The sequence below is a fragment of the Anolis sagrei genome, chromosome 13 (assembly GCF_037176765.1).
Source record: "Anolis sagrei isolate rAnoSag1 chromosome 13, rAnoSag1.mat, whole genome shotgun sequence".
Lineage (NCBI taxonomy): Eukaryota > Metazoa > Chordata > Lepidosauria > Squamata > Dactyloidae > Anolis > Anolis sagrei.
This window is the reverse complement of record NC_090033.1, coordinates 2210001-2229826: the sequence shown is the minus strand read 5'-3', so window position 1 is coordinate 2229826 and position 19826 is coordinate 2210001. Positions and strand designations below refer to the sequence as shown.

Sequence of the window (19826 nt, the reverse complement as noted above, 5' to 3'; positions counted from 1 at the left end):
TACTTCTTCTGTGACAGCTTCAGAAAACTTGTTCATTGTTGGCAAATATGTATCCACACGTGTGGGTCACATTCTTGCTTTGTTTGGCTATCGGAAGATCTGTGCTCGATGGATACCCAAGATGAGAGGACTGTGAGACGCTGGTTGTGGAAAGAGAGTGTCGACTTCTTCTGTGACGGCTTCAGAAAACTTGTTCATTGTTGGCAGAAATATATCCACACGTGTGGGTCACATTATTGCTTTGTTTGGCTATCGGAAGATCTGTGCACGATGGGTACCCAGGATGAGAGAACTGTGAGGCACTGGTTGCGGAAACAGAGTGTCGACTTCTTCTGTGACAGCTTCAGAAAACTTGTTCATTGTTGGCAGATATGTATCCACACGTGTGGGTCACATTTTCTTTGTTTGGCTATTGGAAGATCTGTGCACGATGGGTACCCAGGATTCTGACGCCTGAAATGACGTCTTCAGAAAACTTGTTCATCGTTGGCATAAATGTATCCAATTGTCCGGTGATTATGTGGGAAAGTGAATAGTGGTTGTTAAAGAGCACACTCTACGGATTATTCCTGCTTTTGATTTATTAAAATATTCCCATCCAAACCCAAGTAACAAAGGTGGAGGCATTACTTTTCATTCAACCCTCGTATTCAATTGTCAGATGTAAGAGTGGTCCAGCATTTCTGTGTTCTCAAATAACGGAGCACGTATATCTGCTCAAGCTTTGCTTTCCCAATCTTCCTTCGGAATCGGGAAGCTAGGCAAAGGGCATTTAAGTCAATGGGCGTAGACTTCCTGACATGTTTTCTTTCGCGCGTTGCCAGAGGCAAACATTTTTTCCGGGGTGGAGAAGGGTGGAGGATCGATGTCGTACCACCCCGGCGTGGCTGTTTTTCGTTTGGGGTTATTATTATTTTCTATTTTAGTTTGCAAAAGCCAATTTTGGAGTGTAGAGAGACACAAGCAACCTCTCCACAAAAAATTGTTGGAGAGGTTGCCAGGAGGTGGGGTTCAGAATGTTCTTCGATTGTAGGTGAACTATAAATCCCAGTAACTACAACTCCCAAATGTCTGGGTCTATTTTCCCCAAACTACATCTGTGCTCACATTTGGGCATATGGAGTACTCGTGCCAAATTTGGTCCAGATCTATCATTGTTTGAGTCCACAGTGCTCCCTCGATGTAGGTGAACTACAACTCCCAAACTCAAGGTCAATGCCCACCAAACATTTCCAGTATTTTCTGTTGGTGGTGGGAGTTCTTTGTGCCAAGTTTCGTTCAATTCCAACATTGGTGGGGTTCTGGATGCTCTTCGATTGTAGGTGAACTATAAATCCCAGCAACTACAACTTCCAAATGTCAAGGTCTATTCTCCCCAAACTCTGCCAGTGTTCACATTTGGACGTATTAAGTATCTGTGCCAAGTTTGGTCAAGATCCATCATTGTTTGAGTCCACAGTGCTCTCTGGATGTAGATGAACTACAACTCCCAAACTCAAGGTCAATGCCCAGTATTTTGTTTTGGTCATGTGTGTTCTGTGTGCCAAGTTTGGTTCAATTCTATCATTGGTGGGGTTCAGAATGCTCTTTGATTGTAGGTGAACTATAAATCCCAGCAAGTACAACTCCCAAATGACAAAATCAACCTCCCACAACCCCATAAGCAGTGAACACTATAAACAATACGAAGCCATTCTCAATCTTTGGTCTTCTTCATGTTTTGGACGTCAATTCCCAAAAAAATCCCAGCCAGCTCGCCAGCTCTTGGGGATTGTGGGAACTGAAGTCCCAAACATTGCAAGAACACAAACCTGAAAAATATATGCATGTGCAAGCATTGAAATGGGATTGAACGTCAAAACTATTCCAAAGTAAACAGTTAAAAACACAAAATAAATATATTCACTTACCTAAAAGCCTTCACCAAAGAGGTGCAGTCCTTTCCCCTCTTCTTTCCTGGGCTCGAAGCAGTGAGAGAAATGTGCAAAGGTGCAACCAATGAGGCCAACAATGCATTGCAACCATGTGCAGGTGTTTTGCAAGAACACCAAACGAGAAGCTTCTGCAGTTCATGCAAAAGAAGCAACACAGCGGATCTTTGCAAGAAATATATATCAAATAACAAGAATGTGTGTATTCAGTGAGGTTGCGGTAACATCAACATAAAATGATAAAATATATAATATATATACCATATATACTCTAGTATATGTCGATTATTTATTATTATTATTATTATTTTACTCTATTATTTTCCTCTTTTACTCTATTGTTATGACATTTATTTTTACCCTATTTATTATTATTATTATTACATTTATTATATGACTCTATGTATTATTATTACATTTATTGTTTTAATTTACTATTGTTGTCGTTGCATTTATTATTTTACTACATTTATTATTGTAACTAGAACATTCATTATTTTACTCTGTGTATTATTATAGTATTTATAATTTCACTCTATTATTATTGTTATTATTACATTTATTATTTTACTCGATTCACAATTATTATATTTATTATTTTACTCTAATTATTATTATTATTATTACATTTATTATTTTACTCTATTATTATTATTACATTTATTATTTTACTCTATTTACTATTGTAATTAGCATTTATTATTTTACATTACATTTATTATTTTACTCTATTATTATTGTTATTACATTTATTATTTTACTCTATTCATTATTATTATTATTATTATTACATTTATTATTTTACTCTATTTCCTATTGTAATTAGTACATTTATTATTTTACATTACATTTATTATTTCACTCTATTATTGTTGTTGTTATTAATACATTTATTATTTTACTCTATTCATTATTATTACATTTATTATTTTACTCTATTATTGTTATTACATTTATTATTTTACTATATTTACTATTGTAATTAGCATTTATTATTTTATATTACATTTACTATTTTACTCTATTATTATTATTACATTTATTATGTAACTCTATGTATTATTATTATTGCATTTATTATTTTACTCTAATATTATTATTGTTATTATTACATTTATTGTTTTACTCTATTTACTATTGTAATTAGCATTTATTATTTTACCCTATTATTATTATTATTACCTTTATTATTTTACTCTATTTACTATTGTAATTAGTACATTTATTATTTTACATTACATTTATTATTTTACTCTATGTATTATTATTACATTTATTATTTACTCTATTTATTATTATTACATATATTATTTTACTCTATGTATTATTGTTTTACTCTATTATTGTTATTATTACATTTATTATTTTACTCCATTTACTATTGTAATTAGTACATTTATTATTTTACTCCATTTATTATTATTATTACATATATTATTTTACTCTATAATTATTATTATATTTATTATTTTACTAGCTATTGTCATTAGTACATTTATTGCATTCATTTTACTTGCTATTGTAATTAGTACATTTATTATTTTACATTACATTTATTTTTACAGGAACAAAAACTTGTTTACGTCTATCAGTCAATCAATCCAATCAATCAAACTATAATCTATCTATCTATCTATCTATCTAACAAAAGAGGATGTTTGTATGTATGTATGTATACGTAGGGCAGATGTGTATCTGGCAGCTTTCTGATTGGTTGCCACTGTGGTATTATTTGCATATGGTCTCTGATTGGCCAGCCTCAACATTCCAACATTCTGAGGTGACAGAGAGAGGAGAGGTAAAGGCCTGAGGCTGTGCCAGCTATCTGATTGGTTGCCACTGCGGTACAATTTGCATATGGTCTCTGATTGGCCAGCCTCAACATTCCAACATTCTGAGGTGACAGAGAGAGGAGAGGTAAAGGTCTGAGGCTGTGCCAGCTATCTGATTGGTTGCCACTGTGGTACAATTTGCATATGGTCTCTGATTGGCCAGACTCAACATTCCAACATTCTGAGGTGACAGAGAGAGGAGAGGTAAAGGTCTGAGGCTGTGCCAGCTATCTGATTGGTTGCCACTGTGGTACAATTTGCATATGGTCTTTGATTGGCCAGCCTCTCTATCTAAGAGAGCTGGACTAGATTGCCTTTGGGGTCTCTTTGAACACTGGGATTCCCTTTAGAGCGTTCTACAACTGGAGACGTTCTCTTCATGCCGGTGTTTCTTCTTCTCCTTCCAGGTTCCCAGCCCTCCGTTCCCGACCTGGAAGGGGACCTTCTCTTCCTCTTGGACAGCTCCGGCAGCGTCTCCTACTACGAGTTCTCCAGGGTCAAGGAGTTCATTGGGGACCTCCTTCGCCCCTTCACCTTTGGGCCCCATGACGTCCAGACGGGCATCGTCCACATCAGCACCGTGCCCAGCCTGGAGTTCCCTTTCGACCGCTACCTCTCCAGCGGGGCGGTCCAGCACGCCGTGCGCGGCATCCACCAGAAGATGGGCGACACCAACACCGGGAAGGCCCTCTCCTTCGCCAAGGAGAAGCTCTTCACGGAGGAGGCCGGCGCCCGGCCCGACGTGCCCAAAGTCATGGTGTGGGTCACCGACGGCTTCTCCACGGACGACGTGTCCCACCCCATGCGGCTGCTGAAGGACATGGGGGTCACCGTTTTCATTGTCAGCACCGGGAGAGGGAACTACTTGGAGCTTTCCGCGGCGGCCAGCCAACCCCCTGAGAAGCACCTGCATTTTGTGGACGTGGACGACCTGACCATCATTACGAAGGAACTGAGGAATGCCATCACAGGTAATGTCAATCCTAATATGAATAATAATAATAGAAGGATGTTTCAATTGCACAAAAGTGACGCAATGTCCTGGCTGGACTGGAGACAGACAGGTTGGAGGTTCGAGCCTGAAAAATGTAACAGTAACCAAAAGTCCCAGGCTCAGCCAGCTACAAGCACAAAACACAACGAACCCCAGGTTTAGCCAGCACCCTGCACAAAACTCAAAGGAGCTTCTGGTGGCACAATGGGTTAAACCCTTGTTCCAGCTGGAGAGAAGACAGACAGGTTGGAGGTTCGAGCCTGAAAAATGTAACAGTAACCAAAAGTCCCAGGCTCAGCCAGCTCCCCGCACAAAACTCAACCAATCAGCTTCGTGCAAAGGAGTCCTCGGTGGCGCAGTGGGCTAAACCCTTGTTCTGGTTGGACAGAAGACAGACAGGTTGGAGGTTCGAGCCCAAAAAATGTAACAGTGACCAAAAGTCCCAGGCTCAGCCAGATCCCTGCACAAAACTCAACCAATCATCATGCACAAGAGCTCCTGGTGGCGCAGTGGGTTAAACCCGTTCCAGCTGGAGTGAAGACAAACAGATTGGAGGTTCGAGCCTGAAAAATGTAACAATAACCAAAAGTCCCAGGCTCAGCCAGCTCCAAGCACAAAACACAATGAATCCCAGGTTTAGCCAGCTTCCTGCACAAACTCAACCAATCAGCTTTGTGCAAAGGAGCCCCTCCGGTGGCGCAGTGGGTTAAACCCTTGTTCTGGCTGAACGGAAGACAGACAGGTTGGAGGTTCGAACCTGAAAAATGTAACAGTAACCAAAAGTCCCAGGCTCAGCCACCTTCCTGCACAAAACTCAACCAATCCCAGGTTTAGCCAGCTCACTACACAAACTCAACCGATCAGCTTTGTTCAAAGGAGTCCTCGGTGGCGCAGTGGGCTAAACCCTTGTTCTGGTTGGACAGAAGACAGACAGGTTGGAGGTTCGAGCCCAAAAAATGTAACAGTAACCAAAAGTCTCAGGCTCAGCCAGCTCCCTGCACAAAACTCAACCAATCATCATGCATAAGAGCTCCTGGTGGCGCAGTGGGTTAAACCCTTGTTCCAGCTGGAGTGAAGACAAACAGGTTGGAGGTTCGAGCCTGAAAAATGTAACAATAACCAAAAGTCCCAGGCTCAGCCAGCTCCAAGCACAAAACACAACGAATCCCAGGTTTAGCCAGCTCCCTGCACAAACTCAACCAATCAGCTTTGTGCAAAGGAGCCCCTCCGGTGGCGCAGTGGGTTAAACCCTTGTTCTGGCTGAACGGAAGACAGACAGGTTGGAGGTTCGAGCCTGAAAAATGTAACAGTAACCAAAAGTCCCAGGCTCAGCCACCTTCCTGCACAAAACTCAACCAATCCCAGGTTTAGCCAGCTCACTACACAAACTCAACCGATCAGCTTTGTGCAAAGGAGCCCCCGTTGGTGCAGTGGGTTAAACCCTTGTTCCAGCTGGACTGAAGACAGGCAGGTTGGAGTTTCGAGCCTGAAAAATGTAACAATAACCAAAAGTCCCAGGCTCAGCCAGCTCCCTGCACAAAAGTCAACCAATCAGATAGCTGCCACAGCCTCAGGCCTTTACCTCTTCTCACCTCAGAATGTTGGAATGTTGAGGCTGGCCAATCAGAGACCATATGCAAATTGTACCGCAGTGGCACCCAATCAGATAGCTGCCACAGCCTCAGGCCTTTTCCTCTCCTCTCTCTTGTCACCTCGGAATGTTGGAATGTTGAGGCTGGCCAATCAGAGACCATATGCAAATAATACCACAGTGGCAACCAATCAGAACGCTGCCACATACATACCCATATACAAACATTCACTTTTTATTATAGATATAGATTGTATGTATATACAATATATTACACTATATTATATTATTTCCAACAGACATAAATTATGCATTTCTAGGGGCATTTCTATGACAGCTTGGACTACCTCGTGGTGTTACTGTAAGGATGGAAAGGGCAGAAAAATAAAAATAAATATGTGCGGCAACATCTAAAGACAATTACGGAGGAAGAGACCCAGGCCGCAGGGCAGAACCACCCAGAGCTGGCAGGCTGGGATGACGCCCAGACATTGCACGATGATATCATATCATATGTGAGCTTCTCAAAGGCCCCTTTGTGGGCTCACAAAGAGAGGCATTGTTCTCCAACTTGGCCCATCTCCCCTTCAGACTCCCTGCCATGTGCCAGTTGCTTGCTGGCAACCTCTCCATGCCCATCCCGGGGGCATCTCATCTAAGAGGAGCCAAGGAAATGCCCGTGGAGGACACATAAGAGAAGCTTATCAGCCAAGGGGTCATCCGTCTTCATGGGATACAAGATTGGGGGTCTCTGACCTCTTTTAGCTGTCCTCCAGCGTGAAATTGCAGATATGGAGTCGTTGGTGGAGTTCAGAATGCTCTTGGGTTGTAGGTGAACTATAAATCCCAGCAACTACAACTCACAAACAGTGTTAGGCTGTCAAAACCACAATTTGTTCTCTACTTGCAGACTTCGGTATCGCGCTTAACCGCAAACCAATTTCCTACTTAAGCTGAGCAGTTTAGCAACATAATATTCTTCTTATGCTTATGCCTCCTTCAGTACTGGTGTGTGGCAGGTACTGGCTTGTTCAGTAGACTCTCCTCTACAGTCCCATTTTGGTAGGAAGCCTTAGCATTGAACGGTTGTGTTGTTAAAGTGCAAAGTATGGAACCCTGCGCAGACGGTCGGTCAATGCGACTTAAGCAACATGCAGTCATTGAATTCTTGACAGCAGAAGATGTCACCCCAAAGGAGATTCATCAGAGAATGCAAGCTGTTGATGGTGATTGTGTTGATGTGAGTACTGTGCGTCGTTGGGCAAGTAAGTTTAAAGATGTTGAGGTGGGAACATCTGACTTGCATGACAAACAAAGAGTTGGACGCCCTGTGACAGCAACCACTGAGTTTCACAAGCAAAAGGTTGACAGATTGATTCAGGACAATCGTCGTATCACTCAGAGAGAAATTTCAAGCATAATCGGCATTTCACAAGAACGTGTGGGTCAGATTATTGTTTTGCTTGGCTATCGGAAGATCTGTGCACGATGGGTACATTGAGAGAACTGTGAGACACTGGTTGCGGAAACTCGGTGGTTGCTGTCGCTTTGTTTGTCACGCTAAGGCACAGTTCTCACATCAACACAATCACCATAAACCGACTGCGCAGGGTTCCATACTTCACATTTTAACAACACAGCCGTTGAATGCTAAGGCTTCCTGCCAAAATGGAACTGTAGAGGAGAGTCTACTGAACAAGCCAGTACCTGCCACATACCAGTACTGCCAACCGTTGAGGAGTTACGAAGGTGGAGGCATTACTTTTTCTGCTAAGGCTTCCTGCCAAAATGGAACTGTAGAGGAGAGTCTACTGAACAAGCCAGTTCCTGTCACATACCATGTGTTGAGGAGTTACAAAGATGGAGGCATTATGTTTTCTGCTAAGGCTTCCTGCCAGAATGGAACTGTAGAGGAGAGTCTACTGAACAGGCCAGCACCTGCCACATACCAGTACTGCCATCTGTTGAGGAGTTACGAAGGTGGAGGCATTGCGTTTTCTGCTAAAGCTTCCCACCAAAAAGGAACTGTAGAGGAGAGTCTACTGAACAAGCCAGTACCTGCCACATACCAGTACTGCCATGTGTTGAGGAGTTACGAAGGTGGAGGCATTACTTTTCACTTTAACAACACAACCGTTCAATGCTAAGGCTTCCCACCAAAAAGGAACTGTAGAGGAGAGTCTACTGAACAAGCCAGTACCTGCCGCATACCAGTACTGCCATCTGTTGAGGAGTTACCAAGGTGGAGGCATTGCTTTTCACTATAACAACACAGCCATTCAATGCTAAGGCTCCCCACCAAAATGGAACTGTAGAGGAGAGTCTACTGAACAAGCCAGTACCTGCCGCATACCAGTACTGCCAACCGTTGAGGAGTTACGAAGGTGGAGGCATTACTTTTTCTGCTAAGGCTTCCCACCAAAATGGAACTGTAGAGGAGAGTCTACTGAACAAGCCAGTACCTGCCACATACCAGTACTGCCATGTGTTGAGGAGTTACGAAGGTGGAGGCATTACTTTTCACTTTAACAACACAACCGTTCAATGCTAAGGCTTCCCACCAAAAAGGAACTGTAGAGGAAAGTCTACTGAAGAAGCCAGTACCTGCCTCATACCAGTACTGCCATCTGTTGAGGAGTTACCAAGGTGGAGGCATTACTTTTCACTTTAACAACACAACCGTTCAATGCTAAGGCTCCCCACCAAAATGGAACTGTAGGGGAGAGTCTACTGAATAAGCCAGTACCTGCCACATACCAGTACTGCCATCTGTTGAGGAGTTACCAAGGTGGAGGTATTACTTTTCATTCAAGTAGGAATGAAAATAATGTGATGGTTGGGGGTCACCACAACATGAGGAACTGTATTAATGGGTCGCGGCATTAGTATGGTTGAGAAACACTGTGGTTGAGGGACTGGAGAAGTTGTTGTCTCCAAAGGCACGTTTGCAAATGCATTTGCTCCCTGGATGCTGAGAAGGCGGCATTTTCCGGCACTTGTAAAGCCGGCACTGGAGGCAGACATCTGGCACGGAAGGAAGGAAGTCCCTGGGACGTGTGCCAAAGCCGAATGGCCATGTGGGCAGGAAGGGCTGGCGGGAGTCGCGCCAATGTTGACAAGATGCACGGAGAATGCAGTGCGGCAAGAAGGAACGGTCTGTCTCGGGCCTTTGCATCCAAACCTCTCTTGTTTTGGTGGCTCCCTTCTCTGGCTTCAGCCCATTGGTGTCTGTCTGTGGCCAGTTAGACTAGAGTTTTGGACTAGAGTTCTGTTGTTGTTGTTGTTGTTTGTATGTTGATTTTTTCTCTCTCAAAGCAGCAAACAGTGCAAGGAAACAATCTGATTTACAAAGATGATAAACAGAAGGCCTCGGCCAGAATGTCAACAGGGAAGCCCCAGGTTCTGTGTGCCAAGTTTGGTCCAATTCCGTCTTTGGTGTTCATTGTCTGCAGGTGAACTATAAATCCCAGTACCAAGAACTCCAAAATGTCCAGGCCAATTCCCTCCAAAACCCACCAGTATTCAAATTTCGGCATATAGGGTATGCATGCCAGGTTTGGTCCAGATCTATCATTGTTTGGGTTCACTGTGCTCTCTCGATTGAGGTGATCTAGAACTCCCCCAAATCAAGGTGAATTTTCCCCAAAACCTCCAGTATTTTTTTTTGCCAGGGAACCCGACACCTTGTGTGAGTCAGGCCAAGCAGGGGCGGGTCCTAGTCTAGCTTGGGTACCAGTTAGTCATGGGGGTTCTGTGTGCTAAGTCCATCATTGGTGGAGGTCACAGTTTCCCTGATTGTTGGTGAACTACAGCACCCAGAAAGGAAGGTCAGTTCCCCGCCCCCCGCCCCCCCCCCCCCCACCTTCCCCAAACTCCGCCAGTAATCAGATTTTACTGTATCAGGTCTGTGTGTCAAGTTTGGTCCAGATCTATCATTGTTTCTGTTCACAGTGCTCATTCATTGCAGGTGAACTATAAATCCCAGTACCTATAACTCCAAAACGCCTAGGCAAATTCCCTCCAAAACTCACCGGTATTCAAACTTGGGCATATTGGGTACGCATGCCAAGTTTGATCCATGTCCATCGGTGTTTGGGTTCACAGTGCTCTCTGGATGTAGGTGAACTACAACTCCCTCAAATCAAGGTCATTTTCCCCCAAAGACCTCCAGTATTTTTTTTTTATTTTTTTTTGCTGGGCACAAAGGCTCTGTTTGCCAAGTTTGGTCCTATTCCATCATTGGTGGAGTTCAGAGTGCTCATTGATAGCAGGAGAACTATAAATCACAGTACCTACAGTTCCAAAATGTCCAGGCCAATCCCCTCAAAACCCACCAGTAGTCAAATTTGGGCATATCGGGTATGTATGCCAAGTTTGGTCCAGATCCATCATAGATAGGTGGTAGGTAGGCACAAAGGTAGGTAGGTAGGTAGGTAGGTAGAGAGAGAGAAAGGTAGGTAGGTAGAGAGAGAGAGAGAGAGAGAGAGAGAGAGAGAGGTAGGTAGGTAGGTAGGTAGGTAGGTAGAAAGGTAGGTAGGTAGGTAGGTAGAAAGATAGGTGGGTGGATGGGTGGGTAGATAGACAGACAGACAGACAGACAGATAGATAGAAAGAAAGATAGGTAGGTAGGTAGGTAGAGAGAAAGGTAGGTAGGTAGGTAGGAAGGTAGGTAGGTAGATAGATACGTAGATAGGTAGATAGATAGATAGATAGATAGAAACATAGAAAGGTAGGTAGATAGGTAGAGTAGGTAGGTAGGTAGGTAGGTAGGTAGGTAGAGAGAAAGGTAGGTAGGTAGGTAGGTAGGTAGGTAGGTAGAAAGATAAACAGACAGAAAGGTAGGTAGGTAGGTAGATAGGTAGGTAGGTAGGGAAAAAGAAAGAAAGATTTCTCACCTGGGCCCTAATTTGTGAATCTCTTACCTTGAATCTTTCTTAGCCCTGTGATGCCACCTGCTGGCCATTCCCCTTTATGTCCCTTGTATTCCACAATTCTATATTTCTCCATCCGGCTCCATCCCAAAATGGAATATGACATCTTTGTTGTACCTAAAGACTTCATAGTTTGAGCGTATTTTAGAAATCCCACGAATGTAATAGCTTTGAATGCGCATTCTTGAATGTCAGAGGGGTTGGGCTGGATGGCCTTTGTGGTCTCTTCCAAACCTATGACCTCTGAATATAAAACGACACAAGGTACTTGTATTATGGGATTCCGGTGGTGCAGTGGGTTAAACCGCTGAGCTGCTGAACTTGCTGATTGCAAAGTCAGTGGTTGGAATCTGGGGAGTGGAGTGAGCTCCTACTGTTAGCCCCAGCTTCCGTCATGGGAGTTCTGTGTGCCAAGTTTGGTTCAATTCCATCATTGGTAGAGTTCAGAATGCTCTTTGATTGTAGATGAACTATACATCCCAGCAACTACAACTCCCAAATGACAAGCAGCCCCACCAGTATTCGGATTTGGGCGTATTGGGTATTTGGTCCAGTGAATGAAAATCCATCCTGCATATCAGATATTTACATGACGATTCTTAACAGTAGCAAAATGACAGTTGTGAAGTAGCAACGAAAATAATGTTATGGTTGGGAGTCAACACAACATGAGGAACTGTATTAAGGGCATTAGGAAGGTTGAGAGACTCTGACCCAAAGCTTCAGAGAGCTTCAGTTCGACCATTTCAAAGCTTCCTGCTTGGGTGGTGATGGCATGATCGTCAGCATAGATTTAGAGACTATTTCTATAGAGAGATTTTGAATCAATGCGTTTCCTTCCAGGGGTCATGCAGGCCAAGCGTCTCCGTGCGACGGAAATCACTTCAAGCAGCTTCCGCATCACTTGGCCACCGCTCCTGACCCGCGGCACTGGGTATTACGTCCTGGAGTATGCCCCAAATGGAGACCCCCGGAGGAAACTGACCAGACAGATGCCCGGCGACCACACCAGCGCCGTCGTGCACAACCTCCAGCCGGAAACCACTTACGAGGTTGTGCTCGTACCGGAGTCGAACGAGAAGTACATCCCTCCGCAGGTCACCAGAGTCACCACTTCGGAAGGTAAGAGCAAAGAATTGGTCATTCGTTTCCTATGAGTAGATCTACACAGAGATCCTATATGCCTGCATCGCTGCGCACACATTCCCCCACATGTCATAGAATCATACGAGAGTTGAATGAAAAGTAATGCCTCCACCTTCGTTACTTGGGTTCGGATGGGAATATTTTAATAAATCAAATGCAGAATGTGCTCTTTAACGATCACTATTCACTTTTCCACATAATCACTAGAGAACCGAATACGTTTCTGCCAACAATGAACAAGGTTTCTAGGTTTGGGTGGGAATATTTTACTTCGTGACTTGGGTTTGGGTGGGAATATTTTACTTCGTGACTTGGGTTTGGTGGGAATGTTTTACTTCGTGACTTGGGTTTGGGTGGGAATATTTTACTTCATGACTTGGGTTTGGGTGGGAATATTTTACTTCATGACTTGGGTTTGGGTGGGAATATTTTACTTCATGACTTGGGTTTGGGTGGGAATATTTTACTTCATGACTTGGGTTTGGGTGGGAATGTTTTACTGCGTGACTTGGGTTTGGGTGGGAATATTTTACTTCGTGACTTGGGTTTGGGTGGGAATGTTTTACTTCGTGACTTGGGTTTGGTGGGAATATTTTACTTCGTGACTTGGGTTTGGGTGGGAATGTTTTACTTCGTGACTTGGGTTTGGTGGGAATATTTTACTTCGTGACTTGGGTTTGGGTGGGAATATTTTACTTCATGACTTGGGTTTGGGTGGGAATATTTTACTTCATGACTTGGGTTTGGGTGGGAATGTTTTACTGCATGACTTGGGTTTGGGTGGGAATATTTTACTTTGTGACTTGGGTTTGGGTGGGAATATTTTACTTCGTGACTTGGGTTTGGGTGGGAATATTTTAATAAATCAAATGCGGAATGTGCTCTTTAACGACCACTATTCACTTCTCATACTTCACACTTTAACAACACAACCGTTCAATGCTAAGGCTTCCTGCCAAAATGGAACTGTAGAGGAGAGTCTACTGAAAAAGCCAGTACCTGCCACATACCAGTACTGCCATCTGTTGAGGAGTTACGAAGGTGGAGGCATTACTTTTCACTTTAACAACACAACCATTCAAAGCTAAGGCTTCCCGCCAAAATGGAACTGTAGAGGAGAGTCTACTGAACAAGCCAGTACCTGCCGCATACCAGTACTACTACCTGTTGAGGAGTTGCGAAGGTGGAGGCATTACTTTTCATTCAACCCTCGTAGAATCATTGAGTTGGAACAGAAGACAGCTTGTGGGCATTCCATTCCAACCCCATTCTGCCAAGAAGCAGGAAAATCACCTTTGATCATTTGTGTAAATGTCAAACATTGATGGAGAAAGCTTCAGAGAGCTTCTCTTCAACCATTTCAAAGCTCCCTGCTTGAGTGGTGATGGCACGATCGTAGGCATAGATGAAACTCTTTGTCTCTTCTGGCAGTGGTTGCTCATTTGTGTAAATATTAAACATTGATGGTGGAAGCTTCGGAGAGCTTCTCTTCAACCATTTCAAAGCTCCCTGCTTGAGTGGTGATGGCACGATCATCAGCATAGATGAAACTCTCTGTCCCTTCTTGCAGTGGCTGGTAATTTGTGTAAATGTTAAACATTGATGGTGGAAGCTTCGGAGAGCTTGTCTTCAACCATTTCAAAGCTCCCTGCTTGAGTGGTGATGGCACGATCGTAGGCATAGATGAAACTCTTTGTCTCTTCTGGCAGTGGTTGCTCATTTGTGTAAATATTAAACATTGATGGTGGAAGCTTCGGAGAGCTTCTCTTCAACCATTTCAAAGCTCCCTGCTTGAGTGGTGATGGCACGATCATCAGCATAGATGAAACTCTCTGTCCCTTCTTGCAGTGGCTGGTAATTTGTGTAAATGTTAAACATTGATGGTGGAAGCTTCGGAGAGCTTGTCTTCAACCATTTCAAAGCTCCCTGCTTGAGTGGTGATGGCACGATCGTAGGCATAGATGAAACTCTTTGTCTCTTCTGGCAGTGGTTGCTCATTTGTGTAAATATTAAACATTGATGGAGCAAGCTTCGGAGAGCTTCTGTTCAACCATTTCAATGCTCCCTGCTTGAGTGGTGATGGCACGATCATCAGCATAGATGAAACTCTCTGTCCCTTCTGGCAGTGGTTGCTCATTTGTGTAAATGTTAAACATGGATGGAGCAAGCTTCGGAGAGCTTCTGTTCAACCATTTCAAAGCTCCCTGCTTGAGTGGTGATGGCACGATCGTAGGCATAGATGAAACTCTTTGTCTCTTCTGGCAGTGGTTGCTCATTTGTGTAAATGTTAAACATTGATGGAGCAAGCTTCGGAGAGCTTCTGTTCAACCATTTCAATGCTCCCTGCTTGAGTGGTGATGGCACGATCATCAGCATAGATGAAACTCTCTGTCCCTTCTGGCAGTGGTTGCTCATTTGTGTAAATGTTAAACATGGATGGAGCAAGCTTCAGAGAGCTTCTGTTCAACCATTTCAAAGCTCCCTGCTTGAGTGGTGATGGCACGATCGTAGGCATAGATGAAACTCTCTATCCCTTCTTGCAGTGGCTGGTCATTTGTGTAAATGTTAAACATGGATGGAGCAAGCTTCGGAGAGCTTCTGTTCAACCATTTCAAAGCTCCCTGCTTGAGTGGTGATGGCACAATCGTCAGCATAGATGAAACTCTCTGTCTCTTCTGGCAGTGGCTGATCATTTGTGTATATGTTAAACATGGATGGAGCAAGCTTCGGAGAGCTTCTGTTCAACCATTTCAAAGCTCCCTGCTTGAGTGGTGATGGCACAATCGTCAGCATAGATGAAACTCTCGATCCCTTCTGGCAGTGGCTGGTCATTTGTGTAAATGTCAAACATTGATGGAGCAAGCACGCTCTCTTGAGTCGGGCCGTTCTTCTGTTTCCGCCATCTGCTTCTCAACAAAAAAGCTCCTGTTTTGTAGCAATGTTCAACATGGATGGAGCAAGCTTCGGAGAGCTTCTCTTCAACCATTTCAAAGCTCCCTGCTTGAGCGGTGATGGCACGATCATCAGCATATATGAAACTCACTATCCCTTCTTGCAGTGGCTGGTCATCTGTGTAAATGTTAAACATGGATGGAGCAAGCTTCGGAGAGGTTCTGTTCAACCATTGCAAAGCTCTCTGCTTGAGCGGTGATGGCATGATCATCAGCATAGATGAAGCTCTCTGTCCCCAAGGGTGATCCAACCCCATTCAGCCATGGAGTAAACAATCCAAGTACTCTAGTGGATGCTCATTGGTCAGGACTGCTTTGATTGTGTTTCTTCAGGGTTGGACTGGATGGCCCTTTGGGTCCCTTCCATCGCTAGAATTCTATGACTAATGTATTCCTAGCAGAAAAACACTGCAATCCACCTGATGCTGTTTCTGACTGCTTTCTCTCTCTCTCCCCATAGAAGTGATCAGCCCTGCACAGGTCCTCATCTCGGACTCCAAGCCCCACAGCGTTCGGGTCAGCTGGTCCCCGACCCCAGAGAGTGTGTCCAGCTATCAGCTCCTCTATGGCCCTCTGCCTGGGAACGCCATCCAGCTGGTGGAGGTGAAAGGAAGCCTGAACAGCACCGTCTTGGAGGACCTGGCGGCCAACACCACTTACCTGGTGACCGTCTCAGCCATTTATAAGTCGGGCAAAGAGAAAGCGCTCTCCGCTAAAGCCTGCACCCAGGAAGGTGAGCGGGAAGGCCAGCTCTGGGCGCCCAAGCAGCGCACGGCATGCCTATTATCCTCCCAAACCAAACTGGAGGCCATATCTCACAGACTTAAACCGTTCTCCCACTGAGGTTGATCCCAAAACGACATCTACTAAGCCACAAGCACACCTGCATCTCTCACAAACTATGGCCTTTCTCACACTGTGAGGCCTTCTCACAGACTGAGACCTTTCTCCCACTGAGATTTATCCCAAAATGACAGCTGCTAAGCTACAAACACACCTGCATCTCTCACAAACTATGGCCTTCCTCACACTGTGAGGCATTCTCACAGACTGAGACCTTTCTCCCACTGAGGTTTATCCCAAATTACAGCTACTGAGGTTTATCCCAAATTACAGCTACTAAGCTACTAAGCTACAAGCACACCTGCTTTTCTCACAAACTATGGCCTTCCTCACACTGTGAGGTTCTCTCACAGATCGAGACCTTTCTCCCACTGAGGTGTATCCCAAAATGACGGCTACTAAGCTACAAGCACACCTGCTTCTCTCACAAACTATGGCCTTCCTCACACTGTGAGGTTCTCTCACAGACTGAGACCTTTCTCCCACTGAGGTTTATCCCAAAATGACAGCTACTAAGCTACAAGCACACCTGCTTCTCTCACAAACTATGGTCTACCTCACAATGTGAGGCCTTCTCACAGACTGAGACCTTTCCCCACTGAGGTTTATCCCAAAACGACAGCTACTAAGCCACAAGCACACCTGCTTTTCTCACAAACGATGGCCTTCCTCACACTGTGAGGCCTTCTCACAGACTGAGACCTTTCTCCCACTGAGATTTATCCCAAAATGACAGCTACTAAGCTACAAACACACCTGCATCTCTCACAAACTATGGCCTTCCTCACACTGTGAGGCATTCTCACAGACTGAGACCTTTCTCCCACTGAGGTTGATCCCAAATTACAGCTACTGAGGTTTATCCCAAATTACAGCTACTAAGCTACTAAGCTACAAGCACACCTGCTTTTCTCACAAACTATGGCCTTCCTCACACTGTGAGGTTCTCTCACAGATCGAGACTTTTCTCCCACTGAGGTGTATCCCAAAATGACGGCTACTAAGCTACAAGCACACCTGCATCTCTCACAAACTATGGCCTACCTCACACTGTAAAGCCTTTTCACAGACTGAGACCTTTCTCCCACTGAGGTTTATCCAAAACAACATCTACCAAGCCACAAGCACACCTGCTTCTCTCACAAACGATGGCCTACCTCACACTGTGAGGCCTTCTCACAGACTGAAACTTTCTCCCATTGAGGTTTATCCCAAAATGACAGCTACTAAGCTACAAGCACACCTGCATCTCTCACAAGCTATGGCCTACCTCACACTCTGAGGCCTTCTCACAGACTGCTTTACATATGACACACAGATTTACATATGATGCCTTCAACCTGGGGCTTCTTTTCCCAAAGCTTCTCACACCAGGCCTTCTCACACTCGGCCTTCTCATAGACTAAGGCCTTCTCTCAGACTGAGACCTTTCTCCCACTGAGGTTTATCCCAAAACGACAGCTACTAAGCTACAAGCACACCTTCTGCTCTCACAAGCTATGGCCTACCTCACACTGTGAGGCCTTCTCACAGATTGCTTTACACATGACACACAGATTTACATATGATGCTTTCAACCTGGAGCTTCTTTTCCCAAAGCTTCCCACACCAGGCCTTCTCACACTCGGCCTTTCCATAGACTAAGGCCTACCTCACACTGTGAGGCCTTCTCACAGACTGAGACCTTTCTCCCACTGAGGTTTATCCCAAAACAACAGCTACAAAGCTACAGGCACACTTGCTTATATAGAACTGCAATTTTGTTGAGTCATTGCATCCATTTAACCCTTTCAGTGGGCTTCTTTCTCATGCAGATAAACAGCTTCACTCTCACAGAGCTTCCTCTCACACTGAACTTACACAAGATTTTCACACAGTAGCTTTATACACAGCTTTACACACAAGACCTTCAACCTAGGGCTTTTTTGCCGAAGCTTCTCACCCCAGGCCTTCTCACACTCAGCCTTCTCATAGACTAAGGCCTACCTTACACTGTGAGGCCTTCTCCCACTGAGACCTTTCTCCCACTGAGGTTTACCTCAGACTGACAGCTACTAAGCTACAGGCGCACCTGCTTATATAGAACTGGAGCTATTACTGAGTCATTGCATCTATTTAACCCTTTGGTTCTTGACTCACATTTTTTAAATTAAAAATACCTAGTTAGTTGTTAATATTCCTGACATTTTTTTCCATTGTCTGTTGACTAGAGAACTCCAAAATCAAGCATCTCCGCTTTGAGGACATGAGCCCCACCACCATCAAGGCCTCCTGGGATGCGGCGGACGGCAACGTGGCTGGCTACCGGGTTCGGTGCCGGCGGCAGGCGGGCCCTTCGACCCTCCTCAGCGTCTCGCCTCAGATCCACAGCGTGTTGCTGTCGGACCTGGCGGTGGGCAGCACCAACAAAGTGTGTGTCCGGCCCGTCTACAAAAACCTGCCGGGGAAAGGGCTGTGCAGGATGGTCCACATGCAACCAGGTACGCTGGGGTGGATCAGGGGTAATCCATTTACATAGAATTACTAGCTTGACCTGGCCAGACTTCACTGTGGCTCAGTCTTTATATGCCTTCAAGTAAACAAGAATATTTTTGTCATGGAAAGTACTTTGACCTTTATTCTTCCTGCCCCATCAACCTCTTGATGGAAAGTACCTTCTTGTACCTACAGACTTTGCGCTTAACCACAACCTTTGCATTTAACCACAACCCAACTTCCTATGTAAGCTTGAACTTTGAATGACTTCTACATATATGCCCTCAAGTAAACAAGAATATTTTTGTCATGGAAAGTACTTTGACCTTTATTCTTCCTGCCCCATCAACCTCTTGATGGAAAGTACCTTCTTGTACCTGCAGACTTTGCACTTAACCACAACCTTTGCGTTTAACCACAACCCAACTTCCTATGTAAGCTTGAACTTTGAATGACTTCTACATATATGCCCTCAAGTAAACAAGAATATTTTTGTCGTGGAAAATACTTTGACCTTTATTCTTCCTGCCCCATCAACCTCTTGATGGAAAGTACCTTCTTGCACCTGCAGACTTTGCGCTTAACCACAACCTTTGCGTTTAACCACAACCCAACTTCCTATGTAAGCTTGAACTTTGAATGACTTCTACATATCATCTATTGTTTTTAAAACATTTTCTTCCATGTTGCTCTTTTTTCTACAGAGAAAGGGTATATTTCTCCTTTGTTGCTAATTTCATTCAAAGCCCCTTGCTTAGCATTTGCTAATTTCACTCAAAGACCTTTTCAACCCCAATGTGTGATTTCATGTGCATGTGCCTGTTTGTGTCAATTTGAGTCTATAAAACCCATGATACAGAAACGAACACGGCAGGGCCAAAGTCCATCAAAAAACACAGTATTTTATGTTGGTCATGGGGGCTCTGTGTGGGAAATTTGGCAGGGATCAGAATTTTCTTTGAGTGTAGGTGAACTATAAATCCCAGCAACTACAACTCCCAAATGTCAACTCTATTTTCCCCAAACTCCACCAGTGTTCCGTATTTGAGCATATTGAGTATTCGTACCAAGTTTGGTCCCGATCCATCATGTGCTCTCTGGATGTAGGTGAACTACAACTCCCAAACTCAAG

General features: G+C 44.3%; 1 protein-coding gene across 1 annotated transcript in view; it reads left to right on the top strand.

Annotated features, from left to right (window-relative positions):
* Positions 1–19826, top strand: part of VWA1 (von Willebrand factor A domain containing 1) — a 36263-nt gene that overhangs the window by 11882 nt on the left and 4555 nt on the right. The window contains exons 2-5 of the mRNA XM_067472967.1: positions 4171–4734; positions 12123–12401; positions 15837–16109; positions 18430–18699. Coding sequence (XP_067329068.1) covers positions 4171–4734; positions 12123–12401; positions 15837–16109; positions 18430–18699 — 1386 coding nt within the window. The remainder of the gene's footprint in view (positions 1–4170; positions 4735–12122; positions 12402–15836; positions 16110–18429; positions 18700–19826) is intronic.